General features: G+C 47.6%; 1 protein-coding gene across 5 annotated transcripts in view; it reads left to right on the top strand.

Annotated features, from left to right (window-relative positions):
* Positions 1-20788, top strand: part of SNX27 (sorting nexin 27) — a 65360-nt gene that overhangs the window by 12304 nt on the left and 32268 nt on the right. For all 5 annotated transcript variants that reach the window (XM_075908041.1, XM_075908039.1, XM_075908040.1 and 2 more), the window contains exon 2: positions 14422-14653. Coding sequence is in view for 4 of the 5 variants with exons in the window: in XM_075908039.1 (XP_075764154.1) it covers positions 14422-14653 (232 nt within the window). In the remaining variant the exon portion in view is untranslated. The remainder of the gene's footprint in view (positions 1-14421; positions 14654-20788) is intronic.

Below are 20788 nucleotides of genomic sequence, written 5' to 3'. Positions count from 1 at the left end.
CCTCAGAGCAGCCGTTCCCAAACTGTGGGGTATACTTCCCAGGGTGGCATGAAGGAACATTGGGCAAGGGTGTGGTGGAGCCAGGCCAGCCCCCATAGGGACATGGGGAGCAAGGGCCACCCAGCCCTGCTCAGTCCCTAGCCCTTCCCAGCCTTTGGCTGTGGCTTCAGCATTACTTCAAACTACAGCTCTGGTCCCTAGCTCTGAGCTGCGGTTCCAGCCTTGGCCCCCAACTGAGGTCCTGGCTCCCGACCATGGATGGAGTGGGGGCCTAGATAGAGGTGGGGAAGCATGAAGTGAAAAATTGCGGGGACCACTACCTTTCAGCAGCTCTTTGTAGATTTGAGCCAGGTCTTTACTGACTGTTCATTCCCCCCAGACAGTGAGGTGACCCTCCCCCTGTCCTGTTCCAAGCACAAGGTTCACTCAGTGCAGTGTACAGAGGGAAACTGAGGCATGCCTAGGATTGCTAAAAACATTCGCGAAAATACCAGCTTGTCACATTTTGCTAGAGCCATAGAAGCGTTGTTACAAAATTAGTTAAAAATTCTTTCCTTCCAAAAAAAAAAAAAAAAAAAGACTCTGAGAAGAGAATATCCCTTCCTACTTGGGGAGTTGGGATGGGACTGAAAGTGGCGATGAAATACAGTGCTATCAGAAAGATGAGCAGCAATCAGTACGATGACTTAAGTCCTGCTCTCCAACTTGTACTCTCAGAAGTTATTCGGAGAACCTCATTTGTTGTTTCTGACCAAGTGAGAAGACACGAACTATATGAAAGAAATTGAGCCTTAGGCCATATCTGCTCGCCCAGATAAGCACTGGTGTGGTCAGCGAAGCTCTCCTGCTGACATAGCTACTGCCGTTGTAGGAGCTGGAGTTGTTAAGCTGACAGGAGAGCTGCCCCTCTCGTTGGCTTAGAGCTGCTTCATTAAAGAGCTCACAGTGGAGCAGCTGTATCAGCCTCTGTAAATTATCTAGTAGCTGTGCCTTAAGAGAGAGGTTCTCAAACTGTCGTCTGTGAGCTCCATTCAGGTAGTCTGCGGAGAGATCCATGTAAGGTGGAGAATGAGTCCTGCTCACCTAATTAGTGGCTTGCAGGCCTGACTCCACTAATCAGGTGTCTAGACCCACAGCCTTCACAGGTATGGTGAGGTGGTGGCCTTGGGGGAAACAGGAGGTAGATGGGAAAGGGCAGTGGGTGAGGTGAATGGTAGTGGATAATAGGTGAGAAGATGGGGTGGGGGAAATTTGGGATGTATGGGGCTGCAGCTGCCAGAGGAAGAGGCAACTTCCCCCAGCTCTGGGGTTTCAGCTATTGAGGAGAGATGGTCTTTGTTCCCAGCCTCTGACCCCTTCTGATGTTAAAATGAGTTGTGCGCTTTTATTTGTAGATCAAAAGTGTGTGGTTTGTTAAGGGTTTCTTTATATAGCACCTTTCTCCAAAGCACTCTGCATTAGCTAGCTAACGGTACAAACAACATTTGGAAAGATCATTACGTGATCTGCTGAGACCCTCATCAATTTTCAAGTGGTCCATTGGGGGTGGGATGGAGATTGAGAACCACTGTTCTAAGACTTTATCTATTGTACAAATACTTTGCTGCTATAGGTGTACTACCACAGCCTGCTAGGGTGTACTACCACAGCCTATGCTGCTGAAAGTTTTTCTGTCAGCCTAGTAATACCACCTCAAAATGACTTTGTTTAACCACACTTCTGTCTGCATTACTGTGTCTGCACTGGGGATTTTGCCAGCCTAGCTGTGTTGGCCGAGATGTGGTTTATTTCGCACCCCAACTAATAGTGATGCTGCCAAACTCTGTAGTGGGACTATATGATGCTCTTTCCTTAATGATGTGATTGTTCTTTTGTATAAGCTGAAAGAAAGTATTTGCAAAAAGCAATACTAAGTTTTATTTCCAAAGTGTCCAAAAATACTTGCCCCCTTCAGCAATGTCCCCGCTAATTTTTTCCATTCATGTGTGGATTTTTTCAGTCCATGTGTGGGATAATTTTATGTGTACATATGTGAATGTGCACCACCAGTAGAAGCAAAAACATAGCTGAGCGGCATTTGAGTCTCTCCTAAGCAGCTTCCCAAGCCTGTAGCTTACAGGGAACACTGCCCTGCAGTCAGGCAAAGTATTCTTTTGAGTTAATTCTTACTCATTTTATAGCAATATATTTTTTAAAGCTTTTTGAAATGTTGGCACAAGTTTTGTGTGTGTATGTTAAAAACCTTTTTCACTAGCATTCATTGAAAGTATTGCTTTCAAAACTGAAACAGAAGAATGATAACCATATTAGATGCTAGTGTTGAGCCTGTCAACACACACAGTGGTTAGAACTTCCTTAAAATGTTTAACTATCATGCAGGTGGTCTAAATCAGATGGCTCACACATTATCAACCAACCAAACAATGAAGCTGCCAGTGGTTCTTGATGTCTGTGTAGAATCTGGTGTTAGTACTCTTCCTTTCCTAGTGCAAACTAATGGGTCTTATCAGGCTCTTTTAACTATTTAGTCTTTAAGGTGTTAATAGACTATCTGTTGTTTTTTTTTTAACGGCTTCAGGGGGTAGCCCGAGTTATTCTGTACATGATAAACTTACAAAACAACAAATGGTCTGGTAGCACTTTATAGATGGAATCATGAGCATTTGTGGGCACAGTCCACTTCTTCAGATGACTGGAGTTTAAGTTTTTCCTGTTACAGACCTGCTCCGCTATCCCTTTGAAACTTATCTACCCAATGTCCTTTTCATCTCCTCCCTGCCCCCTTCCCTTATTTATTCTTGGTTCTGTACTTCCGACACTCCAGTCATCTGAAGAAGTGGGCTGTGCCCACAAAAGCTCAGGATCCCATCTACATGTTTTGTTAGTCTTTAAAGTGCTGCCAGACTATTTGTTGTTATTTAAGGGGTTTTATTTAATGGCATGATAAGGTTGTGTGAAAACTATTACAGAAGCATCCAGGCTCTTTTCCTGGAGTGAGGAAAATAACAGCCATGGGTAAGTCAGTGGACTTTATCTTGCTTATGCTTTCTCTGCTTAATGAGTTTTTATCTTAGAAGAATGTTAAAACTAGGACTGGATTTTCAGCTGGAAAAGAGGAAGGTCAGCATACAAGTGCTTCCTTTGTTAGGCGCACACTAGAGATGGGAAATACTGATTAGGTTCTAAAGCTGCCAGGGTAGGGCTGTATTCTGCTGTTCTCCAGTGCTCTATCCAGTCCAGTTCTAACTGCCTCAAGTCATGAGGCTTCCACTTAGGCCAGATTTACACTAAATAAGTAGGCTGGCTGAGCTAAGTGGCTGGGGAGTGTAAAACACAAATTGGTGCCCTTGAGCATTGTAGTTAAACCAACCTCACCCTGGGTGTAGACCGCACGAGACAGATGGGAGACGGCATCCATTGACTTAGCTGTTGTGGGGAGGTGGGTTAACTACACCGGTGGAAGCACCCTTTTCATTGCTGTATTTATTGAGTCTCTAGGTCAGGGGTTCTTAATCTCTTTCCATTGTGGGCTGCATATGCAACTCTCCCTGGGGTATGTGGCTGGTATCCACACAGTATATATCAGTGGTCCCCAACACGGTGCCCGTGGGCGCCATGGCGCCCGCGGGGGTATTTGTCTGCACCCACCAAGTGCTCAGGACTGGCCTGGCCCCGGGCACGTGGCGCATGCGCGGTGCCGGAGCCGGCCGCGGGCGCATGGCGAGCGCCGGCCCCTGGGGGCGCCGCGGATTGACCGCCTGCGCTCTGGGCACGTGGCGCATGGGGGGGAGCGCAGGCCCTGAGCGCGCAGTGCTTGGGGGGGGGGGGCGCCAGCCCTGGGCGCGCGGCGCTTTCAGGGTGCACCGGGCGCGCGGCACTTGGAGAGCGCTGTCCCCCAGGTGCGCGGTGCTTGGGGGAGGGGAGGAGAGAGCGAGCGCCTGCGCCGGCCCCGGGCGCGCGGCGCTTGAGGGGAGATCGCTGGCCCCGGGAATGTGGCTATGGGGGGGGGCCCCCGGCCCCGGGAATGCGGCTATGGGGGGGGCCCGCCCCCGGGCGCCCGGCGGGCGAACGGCCACGGCCCCTGGTGCCCGGCAACCCCAAATGGTTGGGGACCACTGGTATATATGGTTACCCCCTGTATGGCCCAGGATGTCACATGGGCTGCAGGTTGAGAACCACTGGTCTACACTGAAGCACGACAGGGGGGTTGCTCTGGTGTTTGTAGCAAAGACATAGCCTAAAGCCATGTCTTCACATACAGTGCTGCAGCAGCTCTCCTGTTGGCATTTAAAAACCACCTCTGCGAATGGCAGAAGCTATGTTGGTGTGAGAAGGTCTCTTGCCAATGTAGTACTCTGTATGCGAACACTTGTGTTGCTCAGGGGAGTGGTTTATTCTCATGCATTATAAGGATGTTAAAATGCGATTATTTGGCTAATCGTATAGTTGATAAGGGGTAGCTCCAGAGGAGCCTACTCGAGCCGGGACTGAGGGTCTGTGGAGGGAGGAGGCGGCACTGGGGCTGAGGCGCCTCAGTGGTGCCTCTGGGTCCAGCCCAAGACCGTGCGGTCACAGCAGCATCGCCTCCGACCACCCTGGGACTGCGTGGCCATGGCAGTGGCACCTCCAGGGCTGGCCCTGGACCGCGTGGCTGCAGCAGTTAATGCAAAGGGGCGCAAAACCAGGTAAGCGATCCGCCTCATGCCCAGACCCCTACTCCCTAATCCCCCTCGCTCATTCCTCTCCCCCTTCCCGTACCCCCAGCTTTGACACCCTTCCTCCTGCTCCCTCCACCTGGCCAAACACCTTACTCCTAGCCTGCTTCTGCACCCTACTTCCCACTCAGACTTTGCAATCTTTTCCCCCTTCTGCATCCCACCCCCATCCCTATCCCACTCACTGACAGCCCTGTCTCTCACACTGACCCCCTCATTTTTGTCCCTACCCTAGAGCATAAGGGGGTGCATAAAATCCAGTAACTCCGTCACCCCAAAAAGTAAATCTGGCCTGTGGGAAACCCTGAACCTCAGTCCTCCCTATCTCTTCCGTTAGCCCAATGAGCCTGGAACACCAGAGGAGTGAGGTCTCTCAGTTGGGGGCCATATCAGTGAAGGTTGGGGGTTTTTGGAGACTTTTTTTGCTTCTCATTTGTGTGGTCCCCAACTGATTTTTCTGTAGGTCAGTGACCCCTGACCCAAAAAAGGTTTCCCCGCCTTTTGTGTTGGGCAGATTTTACTTTGTTGAAAATTAAGTTTGATAAACTAACATGAGACCGTTAAAACGCTTAATCTGTTTAATAATTTAAATTAAACCATTCTCCCTGGCTGCAGCTGGTTCAGAAAAGATGGTCACTGTACTTAGCCTGCCCCTCTCTCTACCCCACTCTCTCAGCATACAGATCCATGAATAAGTTAAATCTTGGCACGCCACTTCTGAAAGATTGCCGACCCCTGCCTTAGACTGTTCCACAATCTGAAATATTATTGTTCAGATTGTAAGCTCTTTGAGGTAGAACCGTGTATATGTTCTGTGTTACTAATGTGGGGCTTTATATAGTGAAAATAGGGGAGGGAGGGAGAGAGAGAGAGAGAGAGAGAGAGAGAGATTCTCTACTTCCCAGGAATTTCAGGGCTTAATGCTTTGTGGTCAAAGATGGTAGCTTCCTGATCCTAGGATTGAGCTGGATGGTTGAATTGGCTTCTTTCAGCTCTAATATCTGGAGTGAGGAAGGACCTGCTAACCTAGTAATTTATAGCGATAAAAATTCATCTGACATGACAATGCCAGGTTGGCTCGCCCTGCACACTCCTTATGAAGTGCTTAGTTCCTAATGGAACTCTTGTCAGTCTTTCATCGCAGATCAAATAACTTTTTTTAAAAGGATGTGAGGATACTGGGCTTTTGCGTCTGTGCGATTCTTTAGAGCTGTTGATTGTTTGAAATGCCTTGAAGGCAGAGACCCGTTATGAAGTTGAACCTGTAGGATTCATTAGAAACGGAAACTTGAATTTTTGCTAAATCCCCTCCCCCCGCCAATTTGACATTTTGAAAGTGACTTCCTTTCTCTCACATTTAGTTGTCAGAGATGTAGCTGTGTTCGTTTGTTTCAGCAAAAACAAGAAGGCCAGTGGCACGTTAAAGACTAACAGTTATATTATGGCATAAGCTTTTGTCAGTTGCAGCTCACTTCGTCAGATGATGTCATGAAAGCTTATGCCGTAGTAAAATTGTTAGTCTTTAAGGTGTCACTGGACTCCTTGTTGTTTGAGTTAGATCAGCGCTTAGAAGCAGGGCTGTCTACGCTTATGCAATGCCTCACACACCCGGGTCCAGTATTGGTACCTCTAGTTCAGGGGTCTGGCCCGGTGGGCTAGATCCAGCCCACCAAACCTTTTAGTCCGGCCCACAGCCCACCCCACTGGATTCATAGGCACGGAACATCCCCAGGACTCAGAGTTGCTGACTGCTTCATCTGTCCCTCTGTGCTGGGTGAAGGGGGAAGTTTTGTGCACTATGAACCCTCTCCATTACTCAAACTCCCTCTGAGACCCTACGCCCTCTCGTGGATCCCTGTTCCCTATCCTGAGCCTCTCTTCTGCACCTCCTCCATAGACAAGCGTGGCTCTTGCCCACTTAGCAAAATTTTGGCATGCCTTCCCCATCAAAAGTTATTACCCGCCCTGCTCTAGGTACTACTACTGAACTCTGGTGCTGTGTAAGCCTGTATTGTGCTGTCTAGTACATTAATTGAAGTCTTTACCTCAGGCTACGTCTAGACTGCACCCTTTTTCCACAAAAGCTTATGCAAATGAAGCGCGGAGTAGACTATCACTGTGCTTCATTTGCATAATTAATTAGGGGCTTTTTTGCGCAAGAGGCTTTTGTGCAAAAAGGAGAAAAAATGAAGAACAGCTCTTGCGCAAGAGGGGTTTTTTGCACAAAAAGGAGCTGTCTACACAGCTCCTTTTTGCGCAAAAGCGGCCCCTAATTAATTATACAAATGAAGTGCGGCGGTATTCTACTCCGCGCTTTATTTGCATTAGCTTTTGTGGAAAAAGGATGCAGTATAGACGTAGCCTCAGAGTGCTAGATATTTGAGGCTAGGAGCTGATGTGTGAGATCTTTTATGGGTAGAATGGGTCAGTTAGCGAAGGAGGATGCTTAGTCAGTGTTTCATCATTTGTTTCTGGACCTCAGAGTGGCCTTCGGAAAAGGAAGTTCAGGAGAGCAGTAGGATCATGAGAGCTCTTGAGAGAGAGGCACAAATGATTGAGTTTGTTTCAGAGGCTGCTGTTGCAGTTGTGGGGAAAAGGAGTCCCATGTCACCAAGGCCTATTCTAGCTATCGCACACAGCAGGATTCATCTTCATGTCTAGCAGAGACCTCTTCTGAAGAGATGTTGCTGATATATATGGTTATTGCCATATATAGAGATCTCTATTAATTGTTGTGTCAAGACTGTCAACCCCATAGTTAGCAACTTGTTCCTGTTGTAATGAGGTAGTTGTGCGGCTCCTGACTTTACTTAAAAATAAATCTATTAATGGGGAGAGTTTTTAAGTGAGGACAATTGGAATTGAGGGGCAGACAGTAAGTGTGAATGGTTCACTAGTGATATCCTGAGTTTTATGGGATTCTTCATATTTCTTGACACCCAGACCTACTTGCGGAAATTCTGTATCTTGGAATGAAATGAGAATTGCATTTGTACCAAGCCAGGTGTCAAGAACAGAAAGATGCAAGAGACTGGGGTGAGGAGATGGGTGATGCATGAAATCATGAGGAGCGTAAAGTACTGCTGGTTTAGTGGTGACTTCGAAAACCTACAAATATTTTGGCCCCTGGAATTTTTTCCTCCAGCAGTGGGATGGTTGGGACTTGTTGGCTGGAAGGTATATGCAGGTGAGAAGACACCTTTTAGCATTAACCTCTTTAGCCAGGGAAGGTCAAAGTTGATCTCACTCTTTCCCCCTCAGGCTGGATTAATTTACATCACTGTGTCTCAGAACTACAAGGGAGAATGTTTTCAGCTCTGCTAGCGGGGGAGCTGATTTTGTTCCTCGCTGTTGCAGATCATTTTCCTAATAAAACTTAGGAAAAGAATGGAGGATGAGAGGGAAAGATCCTGGAGCATTTGTCATGGTATTGAGAATCCCCATGGGCATGGGGGATTTAAGAAGGCTCTTCCTTGTTCACTTAAATTATCCACTGCTTTAGCTGTTGGAATTCTTGAGAGTGGCACAAAGTTTGTAGTCATCAAACTATTGCTTCTATCTAAAGATATCCGTAATTGCTTCTATCTAAAGATTTCAGCGAACAACTTGGCAAACATTCATTGAGCCTTCCAACCCCTCTGAAGTAGGTCTGTGTGATCCATGTCTGACAGATGAGGAAATTGGGTAGGGAGGGGAAGTGCCTTGTCCATAATCAAACAGACACAGTTGCAGAGTTGGGCACAAAACTGTGGCTTCTGGGCTCCCAGTCCCTTCATCTAGTCATTGTACATTAAATGTTGTATTCGCTGAAAACGTGTGGCTAGTTTTTGTCAGTTGCATTCTGGGTCCGACTGGTATCTGGCAAAGGGCACACGGAGGACTGCATTTCTGGCCGATGCCAACCAGCCTTTTGTGCTTTTCTCACGGAGATAAAGGGGAACTTGTGCTGTAGTTCCTTGTTGTGGCAGATCATTTTGATGCTCCAGTCCATTGGTAGTGAATGCTATGGGCCCTCCTGCTTAAGGGTTCTGCCTTGGGGCTCAGTCCAACTTTGTGTCTTGCAGTGAGACATTTCCGACTGTATATGAGCTGAATTGGAGGATACATAGTTCTCCTCTGGGATAGGATGAGTCTGCTGGAAGGACAAGGGGAACTTCATGAAAATGATACTATATTCAGATCAGGGTAGAAGCAAAAAAAACAACCCAAACCACCTCATGTCCAAAAAAATCCCCCAATGTTCAGTTGTTTGAGGAACCAGTGTGTTTGAGCTCTGTAAAACCCAACCGTTCTGTCCCTGAGTAATTGTTACTTAGTTTGGCTAAGCCGAACCCCCTTCTGAAGGCTTCTGATTTATTCATGCCACATGATCAGGGATCCTACAAATCCATTTGCCATGGAAAAAACACGGAATTTGCATTTTTATGGAGAATATTTTTTTACATTTTGTGCACAAATGAAAATGGCTACAGCAGACCCGTTTATATAAGCCTCCATTGTTAATGCAGAGTTAATACAGAGAGCTGGAGAATGGAGGTTTGGATAAACGGGGTTCTACTGTACATCAGTAAAACATGGTGTCCAACAGATACCTGTCTATACTGTGGTAGGGAAAGGAAAAGTCAGCGTTTCATTTTAATCACAGGAAAATGTAGCTTTTGGGGGGGCTTTTATCAGAGGATTTTGGTTATTTCATCACAACAGAGTAGGATCCCAGTGTATGATTTACTGCTCCCGTTCTTTGGCTTCGAGGTGATTTACTCCTGGCTGAGTTGCTATGGCGACTTTATTGCGCAGGTGCTCTTCCTCTGGCCCATGTGATGTAGCGCTGTTCTCTTCAGCTCCTTCGTATGGTAGAGCTCGGATTAGTGCAGCAGAGCAGCAGCAGGACTCTAAGCGTGTGGGCTTAGAGCGAAGCCTGTTGGATGGGTATTTAAGTGCCTGGGTGATGGGGGGCTTCCCAGATAGGTCCTTGTGTGCCAGTGAAATGATACGTGGCAGTAGTTAGAGACAGGACTTGGAGTCGGGACCCCTGGGGTTCTGTTCCCAGTTCTGAGGAGAGGGTTATAGAAGAGCACCGGGGATGTATGTATCTGATTGCACAATGAAGCAGCCATTCTCACTGCAGCATTGACGAGGGGCTGGTTAAGCAAGTGCTAGACACTGTGAGTGAGGAGAGGAAGACTGTTGATTGTTTCTCTGACATGATCTCAGTCCTCTGGCAGGAGAGAGTCTGGGAGGGCGCCAGTGACTAGGAATGAGTATTGAATTTTTCCCTTCTGGGGTCCTAAGTTGCATCCAGCCCTGGTTGAGCTGACTGAAAACTCTTTCCATCTTGTAGTCCCCGTGAAATGAATCTCGTGGAGCTCCATCCAGCTCCTTTTGCACAGTGGTCATATTGCCCAAACCACCATCCCAGCTGGTAGTCTCTCTGGGAAGCCTGGGACTGAATGAAACACCGTAACTGAATTCTCTCCTCTGTGCACTGAAGCACACAGGTGCAGACAGTGGGAGGGAAGCATGACCTGCGGGCCCTTGTGCAGTCCCTGGTCTGTGCACAAGTGGCTTCTGTCTTGAGAGCTGTTGATTGCAGCAGTGTTTAATTGCGCTCACTTCAGTGCTCAGGGCAGGGGCAGTGAGCTGAGCCCTGTGTGTCCCCTCAACCTAGGAGCTGAGCCTGCTGCTGGTAGCTTCTGGGGCGCAGCGTAGTCTGCAGTGCCTGCACATGCAGGAAGCTGCCTTAGCACCTCCAGTGGTCACCTGATCCCCCTGCAATAACGAGACCCAGAGCCCGACATTCCACCATCCAGGACTGGGTCACGACCCATAGTTTGAAAACCACTGCTCTCTGCCGATTGGAGAGAGCTCTCCTGTTAGCACTGGGGTGGGCAATCATTTTTGATTGGGGGGCCACTCCAATAATTTAGGAGGGGGAGGGGTCGAGGCCTGCACTCTAACATGATTTTAAAGGAGGAGGTGTGTGGTCTGGGATGGAGTTTGGGTGCAGAAGGGAGCTTGGGGGAAGGGAGGGAGTTTGGGGGAAGAAGGCATTTGTGAGCTGGTGTGCAGAGGGTTGGATTGTGACCTATGGCAGGGAATGGAGATACAGGAGTGCAGGGATTTGGGTTGTGAGCTACGGCAGGAGGGGGACTGTGATCTTGGGCAGGAGATTGAGGGTGCCGGATCTGGGAGAGGATATGGGTACAGGAAGGGGGGGCAGAAGATTTGGGTTTGTGGAGTGGGGGGGCAGAGGGTTGGGGAGGGAGGGACTGGGGTGCCAGAGGTAGGCTCTTCAGGGAGACTTACCAGTCAGCAGCAGTTCTTGAATTAGCATCCCTGCCTGCCCCACCCTGGCACAGGTTACAGCCATGTGCCCTGGAGCCCCTTGTGCTTCGTGGCTGCCTGTTATTGAAACAGGCAGCTCCCATTGGCCAATTTCTAGCCAGAAACTGGCCAATTGGATTGTGCTGGGGGCAGAAGGCACCTCCAGACTCACAGTTTTTAAAGAAAAAACACCCCGCAGCCGTGTTTGAGCGGCCTGCCGGTAGGGCGAGGCAAGTGGGGAGCCTGTCTGGGGCTCCCCGCAGTGCCCGTGGGCTGGATCTGATGGCTTTGTGGGCCTAATTTGGCCCACGGGCTGTATTTTGCCCAGATCTGCGTTAGCATAATAAAATCACACCCATAAGAGTCGCTGTGTTGGGGGAGGGAGAGGGAAGGGAAAACACCTGTGTTTGGAAAAAGGCTCAGGTTGGTGTAACGGGGATGGCTCATTCCCACCCCACATATATAACTTAGAGCAATGCGAGAGGAAGTGGGTATAAGCCTCTTGACTGGCCGGAGATCACACAGGAAGTCTGTGATAGAGCAGGGACTTGAGCCCATCTTTAGGCTGGTACCCATACCATTATGCACAAAGTACTCCCACCTTCCTGCAGTGCTCAAAGCATTTGAGCTTCCGTTGTTTTGCAAACTCCTCTTATCCCAGAAGAGCCTGAATAAAATGATCTAGAAACCCTGGCTGCATAGAGCTTTGAAGAGAATTTTAACTACAGCACTTAACACCCTGGATTAGAGTGTGACTTGACCTTGCCTGTGCCAGTTTGAGCCTGTCCGTTTCTTAAGCACCCTCTGAAGCCCAGTTTTTTAGGCTTGGTTCAGAATCTTGAATGTGATTTGTTACACAATCTTTTGAGGGATGTTCCTCTAAGTAAAAGTTCAACAGAAGGTAATGGATCCTTTTTCATTTCAGTGCTGGGGAGAATTTGGAAGGACAGAAAGCTAAGTACAGGGACTGCATTTAAAGCAGGCTGGGATAATTCTGTAGAAGTACTTGTGGCTTTCCACACTAATATGAAAATCCATTCTCACGCTCCAGGAGGGAGATACAGAATTGCCGGAGGGCGTTGTTTGAGAAGAATTCTCTTCCTCCCATACCATGGGCTGCATTTCACAGCTTTTCTTTTGCATTCCTCTGGAACATCAGGTGCTGGCCATGGCCAGAGGCTCAGGGTATGGGACATGATGGACAATTAGTCTGATAGCAGTTCCTATGTGGCAAGAAAATGAATCGAGGGCGGAGGGGAAGTAGGGGGTAGGAGGTGGAGATCTACATTTTGTCACCCTGACTTCAGTTGGATTGGAACCAGCGACTCTGAGATTAAAGGATTTTCTCATCACCCTATCCCTGAGCTGTCTAACTCTGTGCCCAGGCCCTTCCAGATTTGTATTTTGGGCAGTCTGTGTAGTTAAGAGAAGGGGGACCCATCCCTTCAGATGAGATGTGCACTTTGTTGGGAGCCTGCAACCCAGTTCCAGTGCATCTGGGTTGATGAACAAGGGATGCAGCGCGGACTGTTTATACAAGTGGATGTTTTAGATACCAAACCCTCACAGAGACTCTTCCGTTGGCAACATCTATGGAGGCTTGCTGCTAAATTTGCTTCTTATCTTGGAGAAAAGCAGACTCCTCTTTTCTCCCCCTTCCCCTCAGCCCCACCCTGAACTGGGAGAGAAATCAAAACAGCTATGTTTGGGTGGATTGATTTGACTACAAAAAATTCCTTTAAAAACTGGTTACCAGGCGTAGTCTTTTATCTCTTGGTCTCTTGGGCAATCCTTGGAACAGGATTTCAGCCGGGGTTTACTGTCCAGCGGCGGCTGTTGAGACAGCAATAGCATTCTCAGTTTTTAGAGACTACTTAGACTAAATCTACAGTGGCACATGACACCTCTGTAACTTTCTCACTTAGCAGTGTGAACCCCCCCCCCCCCCCCAGCAAGTTACAGTGCTGTAAAGTGCCAATGTGAACTAGGCTACAGCACTGGGAGTCGTGTTCCTTGTGCTATTAGCTGTTCCACTCCTGGAGTGGTTTACATGGAGTGCTGGGGGAGAGATCTTGTGCAGTGGCCACACTTTCAGTGTACTTGGAAGTGTAGCCCAAGCCATGGTGTCAGAATTTTAAGCCTTCAAGCCTTAGAATCTATTAAACCTGCTTCCTGATGTGAGGATCGACTTTCCCGTGCTTAACTGGAACAATACACGTTATTCATTGTAAAGCTTTACTTCCCTAATCTTGGGCCTCCTTGAATTTGTGCTTTAAAGTTGAAAGCAAAAAGTTCCTCTTCCAGGGACGTATCTAGCAATGAGATTTGGGGGGGGGGGGGGGGGAAGATGGAGAATTGTAGTTCTCATGTATAAAGCCTGTTTTGAAAATTACAGGGAGATATTCAGATTTTAAAAAGCCTTAACTCCATTATCTATGACAGTATCAAAACCTGATCATTAATTAAAATCAAATGGGCTATTTGCCATCAGTGACACACCTACTTTTTGGACGCTACACAGGTTGGAGAGTGAAACTAAGATGGTCAGTAGAGCTGAGGGACTGAATTATTATTATTTTTTAATCTGGGGGGCAGGGAGAGGGGGACGGGGAGGGGGAGAATTGGTTCGGTTCAATCCGTAACTGGGTTTTTTTTTATGTGCACCAAAGTGGAAAAAAAATTAAAACATTTATTTCTATCTGATACACAATGTTTTTGGTGATTTAGTTCTTTGGGTCATTTGGGAGGGTTGGGGTTCTCCCTTTTTTTTTTTTTTTTTTTTTTTTTTTTTTGGGTTCAAAAAAAAAATAGTGACATTTCTAAATGAAACACAGCTTTTTATGTTGGAAAGGCACTTCTTAAAAAAAGTTTCCAGCTGAATCTGTCAGCCAAATTTGATGTGAATTTGCTGATAGTTTTGAATGCCCTGAACAATGGATTTTTTGCAAAATTTACTATTTGCCAAAGAAAATTTCATCTGTCTCTACTGTCCTTTTGCATTGGCACGCTATAAGACAGTGTTTGACTTTCCAGCACTACAAAGGAAGGGTTAAATTGCAAATCCTATTTCCGCTGCCATAAAACTGAAAGCAGTTCCATTCAGCACGTTCTTAACCCTTCTTTTTATTTATTTTATTTTTTGCAAAATCTTTATTTTGGGATCTGAATAGATATTGGCTCAAATTCACAACTGGCGGAAGTCACTGAAGGGACATTGGCTGTCAATGCATGATATTAGGCAGCATCAGCTAGCAGTATTTTAAAGGGAGTGGCTAAGAAGAGCCACCTTCTTTTCACACTGTTTTGTGTTGATCCTGGCTTGGTTTTGAGGCTTCTTAGGCACGACTGCCTTATTCATGGCCTTATTTTTTTTGTTTTCCAGGAATGGTGTGAATGTAGAAGGAGCAACGCACAAGCAGGTGGTGGACCTTATTCGAGCAGGAGAGAAGGAATTAATACTGACAGTGTTATCCGTTCCTCCCCATGAAGCTGATAACCTAGATCCCAGCGATGACTCTTTGGGGCAATCATTCTATGACTACACGGAAAAGCAAGCTGTGCCCATCTCCATTCCCACATACAAACATGTGGAGCAGAACGGCGAGAAGTTTGTGGTCAGTATTGGCTTGGTCATGTCTTGTTGAGTCCAGAATTGGTTGCTTCCTGACAATCCAATCATTAGAGTTGTCAGAAAGGCCTGCTTTTTAATCTGATCCTTCAATTCTAGTTGCCAGGCCTTCTCTCCCTCAACCCTAAAGAGGTAATACTGACCATATCTTGGAATTCCAATGCCCATAATTTCCTTTCATTTTAGTGCATGTAAAGGGTGATTAAGAGGCCTGTGTATGAAGGCCTCTGATTCACAGAGCATCATGAGTGCCAGCATCTCCACCCTCCCTCCCAAAATCATCATAACAGAGGAACTTCCTCAAGGGCCGAGGTGACCTTAGCTGCCATGGTTCGTTCGTTCCTTTGGCCACTATAGTATCTGCCAGTAAAGAAACCAATTAGTGTCCCTTATGGTGGTCTTTTGATGCCAACACATTCCTGTTGGGATCAGGATGGGACCAGTTCATTCATGATATAGGGATGTTAAATTTAGATTAATTGGCTAATCAATCGTTCAGTCAATAAGAGCACCTCCGTCTTTGAAGTGTAGCAACAGCCCTATGGCTGTTGCTACACTTCAAAGGCAAAAGCAAAAGCTCCCTGCGGCATTTCGAAGCAGCAGCGCCGCATGGAGCCCAGGGTCTAGCCCCGGGCTCCATGCGGCGCTGCCGCTTTGAAACACCCCTTCGTTTCCCCCTCTCCTTGCTGCCTCTTTCTGATAGGCAGCGAAGAGAAGGGAGCGACTAGTGTGTCGACTATCCAATAAGTATTTGCGATACTCACAATTTTCAATGGTATGTTATTTACACTGGCCCCATACTTACTCTGTTTCTGAACTGGGTTATATCAGTTTCCAGCCAAAGTGGAGTAGCTCTTAGTAATGGGTCCCAGATAAATGGCCTTTGATAACACTTTCTATTCAGTGCCATCAGTTAGCTCCAACTTCTATATCCTGCTTTGTAGTAAGTGTCTAGAACATCTGTGATAGATACTGAAGAGGTATGAGTGTTTATGAAAACCCCTCATGTTTGTGGCCCTGCACCTTAGCATGCTTCCCACGCCGCAGAGTGAAACTGGATTGAATGTGTCAGTTTCGCTCTGCTACCTTGCTGAGAATGTGCTGCATGTTTGAGCGATCCTTCCCTATGTTCAGGGACAGGGCCAAAGATTTCACACATTGGCATTAAGGTGGACTGATTTTTTTTTTCCAGACACTGAACATCTGCCGCTCCCACTTAATTCAGTGAGAGCTATTAGCATGTTCAGCATTCCTAATAAGCTGGCAGTGTGTGTAATCCTCTGTGTGTTGTGTTTGTATATTTTTTTCCCTTTCTGTTCTCATTAGTTGGGGATCAAAAGTTCCACCTTTTTCCTGGTGACAGAGTTTCCCCCATCTGTGTTCACTGGGCGAGCTGGTGCTCATTCTTTCAAATATTTTGGTCCATGTTGAAATTGCTCCCTCAGCAATTGCATCCTCTGAGGCTTGTGATTGACTCTGGCTTATCCTGGGTGCCTAGCTACTGCTTGCGATAGGTTACACTAACTATTTTGCAGGTTTCCAATCAAGTTCCCTTCTTCCAGAGATGTAAAGAGGGGAAAACCAAATTTGAATTGTGGATGATAGGAACCTACTTCCCCTCCATTTGTTTAATTTTGAAAGAATGTAATTGCTACAGATGGCAGAATGAACTTTTAATTTTCTCCTTGTAGCAGTTAAACTTTACTTGCGCATCATTGCTGTTGGTTTGGATCAGTTGCGAAAAATCTGTTAGTCCCGTTCCCCCAGCCCCCAAAAGGCTGGTGTTGGCTGTTGCTGGTAGCTAGGCTGCATGTATTTACATCTAGCTTATCTTGCTAGCATTTGCTGTGCTTCGAACTGAGCACATTCACTGACTCTAGCAGATTTGAGGCTTATTCACAACAAATCCCCAGAGCAGTAAAAGCAGGGAGAGGGGTGGAATTGGTTTAAAATCACTTCTAGTCAGCATAGGGATGGTGTAAAAATGGCACCATCTTGCCAGACTTGGCTCCCTGTATGTCTGAATCGTGTCTGTGGATGTGACTAACACACATTTTCACTCCTGGTAGCACTTCAGAGTCCATATAGCCGTAGTCACCAAGCGGTCGATCGTGAGGCGTTCGAGCCCCCCGCCTCTGAGAAGCCCCACTACCTACCTCCAGCGAAAATGGAGGTAGTGCCGGCTTCCTGCGGGGTGGACGGAAGTCCTGCAGCTTCACGCCACTTCCGAGTATTCCAGAAGTGTGCTGGCTGCTCTCCTCCAAAGTTCTTTGGCATGCAGGGAACTTCCCTGGGGGGCGACCCCAAAGGAGGCGTGTGGGGGCTTCCCTGCGCCACAGGAGGGGTGAGTTGGCCCCAGAGGAAGTGCACGCTGGGGCTTCCCTGCGCCTCTGAAGGAGGAGTTGGCCCCGAAGAAGGCACGTGCAGGGGCTTCCCTCCTCTGCAGGGCAGGGTGGGGAGGAGGCTGAAGGAGGGGGCTCCCTGCCCCCACTGGAACCCTGTCCTCTCCCCTGGCACCCTCTTCCCTGTCCCCTGCTCCCACTGGCACCCTGTCCCCTGCTGCAGAACCCTCCCCCCAGCACCCTGTCCCTTGCTGCAGAACCCTGCTCCCACCCCAGCACCCACTAGCACCCTTCCCCAGTACCATGTCCCCTGATCTCGCCAGCATAGTTGGGGCCACGTTAGTGAGGCTTGGGGTTTTTTTTGGGAAGAGGGTGGGGTGTGTGTGGGGTGTTTTTTTTTTTTTTTTTTAAATCTCCCTTGTGTGGCCCCAACTGACTTTTCTGTGGGTCAATGACCCCCTGACTCAAAACAGGTTCCCCGTCCTTCTCATAAATAAAGGCAATGCAGAAAATGTTTGTGTTTAACATAGTCTTTTATTTAAAAATGAAGCCTGGCCAAAAAAACCCAGTTGGGGCCAAGCCCCCATCTGGCCACAGCATTATAACACTCCTGCACCCCCCAGACCTTAGATCTGAGCCTATCACACACTGAAACCCCCTTCCCTGAGCCCCTCACATACTCCAACCCAAATTCCTGCATCCTCAGAGCCACGAGCATGTGGCTTGCTTAGTACCACAACCCTCCATCTGAACCCAACACTCCCCAGCCTGGAGCCCCCTCTCCGAGCCAGCATCCCCTTCTCCACCTCCTCCTGCATCCAGATTTCCTCCCAGAGCTTGCACCTCTCACCCCTTCCCACACCCAAATCCCTCATTCCCACCCCAGAGCCTACACATCCTATCTCAACCCAGTGAGGGTACAGCTAGACTGCAGGAGTTTTTCCAGGATTCCAGAGATATCCTGGAAAAACTCTTCCGCATCCAGAGAGGCATTTGTTCTTCTGCTTTTTTTTAGCGGAAGAGCAAACATGCTCTTTCGGTAACCCCTATATTCCTCGTTTCATGAGGAATAAGGGGGTGCCAAAAGAAGGTGTTTTTCTAACATTTGGTCCAGTCTAGACAGGCCAAATGTTGGAAAAACCTCTTCCTACATAAGAATTGGGGAAAAAAGTGACAGTGTAGAGTATGTAAGGGCAGGGCATAGCATGTTATGGAGAGGAGGAGAATAGAGAGGGCGGGGCTTCAAGGAGGGGCTGGGGTCTTGGGGGAAGAGTGGGGCAGTCGATCTTGGCTTGTTCTGAGATTTAAAGTCATCTTGGGTATAAAAAGGTTGGAGACCACTGCCATAGAGCTTTGCCAATGCACGTCAGTCCTCACCTACAGCATCTTCTGCTCTTCCCACTCTGGGGCCCATGCCTTTTTGCCAATGCGCCTCAGTCCTTGCAGAACCCTTCAGTTCTAGTGATACACCCACAAGCTTTGCTTGTTCGCTCCCACAGCTGCCATTCCAGTCTTGGTTTACGACCACCCTACTTTTGCTGCGCTGGGATCCCTGCAGGCTCTGCTGATGGACTTCAGTCCTGATCTCCAGTGCCATCTGACATGCTAGTCCCAGGCGGCTTTCGAACACACTTCCAATCGCTGCTGAATTGTGTGAGTGAGTGATGCTTTCGCGATGTGAGATCAAACTCATTCTCACTTCTGAGCCGCCCTGAAAGGGTCACACGGGAGAGCTTGTCCATTCCATGTTGCAGAGACCTACGGTCATAGTAATTTTAACATGAGCAAACAGAGATATGAGTGTTCCCAGGCACTGCTCCTGTAGAATTCATCTAGGCAGGGCATGTCTTAGAGGGCTCCCTCCAATCAGTGTTCCCTGTAAGTTGAGTGCTTGGGTGGCCGCCCAGGAGAGGTTAAGGTGCTGCCCAGCTGATTAGCCGAGCACGCACAGCCAGCAGCATTCGTTTCTACTGCTGGTGCATATCTGCCCATGCCTCTGGGCACATAACAAATTTTATTCTGCCAATGAATGGAAAAAATTAGGGAGTACACTGGCTCCCACCTGTTAGAATTTAAAGTGAGGAATCTATTACAAGTGGAATAATGTCTGGGAAGTGACATAAAGATTTAAAACTGTTGACTGGACCCTTGACCCTGTTTTTCATTTTTTGTTCCACACAAACCTGTGTCCAGTGGCCCCTCCTGCAAGGCTGGGGGAAGGGCTTTTAGAAGTGGGTGGTGTTGCACCCACCCACCCTCCCTGTATTTCAAATAGAGACTAGATTAGGGCAAATTCATACTGAGAATTATCTCTTAATGGATTACCTGTCTCAAAGTGGCATTTTGGGCACCTTCCAGTGATGTGAATTAGCCAGGCCTCATCTTGGCCATTCTGCTGAGCTCCTTTGGATGGATTTTGTATTCCCTGAATACTTCTGTAGTAAACCTATTGGAGTGTGTGTACTCCATCTGGTGGAGCCCATAGCCCTGCAGCCCTATTAGCCTTAGTGGTGATTTGCATAGCTGAGTGGTGCGTTGAGAAGATACCTGTTAGGTTTGAACCACAAGAGAAAAATCAGCAAAGAATCTGAAAGCAGAAAAGAAGAAATTCCATCTGGCCTTTGGTTTTTCGTAAGTGAGCATCAGAGACAGAAGCCAGCCTCAAGGGCAATATATGTCACCTCTCAAATAGGCATGCGATTCTCAAGAGAACAGTTACCAGTTACCAGCTTCAGGAATTGGTCCATAAACACTATTATGAAAATTCTCACCACACTGATTTCCAATGCTTAAATACTGAGACATGGAGACTCTGTTAAAAGCTGGTTAATTCATTATCTGGGGTGGGGGAGAAATGGTATAAAAAGTGAATTGGCCAGTTCACTGCCCAAATTGTGGTTTTCTTTCTCCATTTTGCCCATATCCTATCACCTTACACAAAACCTTCCCTTCACCTCCTAGTGACTAGAGAGCTGCTGTTTCACTTGCAGAGAACTGGCCAGACAGTTGCTGAAGGTCTTGAGGGGAGATGTTAGGGTTGGATCTTTTTGAGTAGAGTGGAAGGGCATGCAAGGCGTTTGTGCGCTGCTGAAGGGATTTTTAAAGTGAACTCAACTGGTGTTTAAATTGCTATGCCCAGATTGAAAGCTTGGCTGAACCGGAGCAATCCCGTCTGGGTGCTTTGCAGTTACAGTTTGGCGTGTAAGGAACTGACAGACAGATGATGAATTGGTTCCCGGTTTGCTACTTTTTCCCTTACAGCATAGAAAATGGAGGCATTTTCCCGTGGACAACATTACACAGTGTTACTGTTCCAGGAACCCGGCAGACACACAGAAGCCTCTGTGTTTGTGGGGAGGCGAGGACTAGAACTTGGTTTATCACCAAGAAGCAGAATTTGGTGTAAAGCTTATAACCTAGGACATGTACCATGTGCTTTTAAATGGAGCAAATTTGATCCTTCTGGAAACTAAGGATTCAGTGCAGTGGCCAGACATAGTGTGAACAGGGAGCGTGCAAGCTTCCCATTTCACTGTCCCGTTCTTTAGCCCCCTGTGTTATTCCACTTCCAAGCTCCACGCCAGGCAGATCACTACCTAGCTATAGGATACGAGTGAAAGAGGGTTGGAAACATGATTCTCCAGTGTAAGGAGAAGTCTTGCAGGGAAGCTGCAGCAGCTGTATCATTAGAGTCCTGCAAATCCATGGTTATCCACTTGATACCCACAGCACATTTTTGCAGATGTGGATACAGATTTTGTATCTATGCAGGGCTCTAC

The sequence above is a fragment of the Pelodiscus sinensis genome, chromosome 24, assembly GCF_049634645.1.
Source record: "Pelodiscus sinensis isolate JC-2024 chromosome 24, ASM4963464v1, whole genome shotgun sequence".
NCBI lineage: Eukaryota > Metazoa > Chordata > Testudines > Trionychidae > Pelodiscus > Pelodiscus sinensis.
The sequence above is the reverse complement of the archived record's forward strand: the minus strand, read 5'-3'. Positions and strand labels throughout refer to the sequence as shown.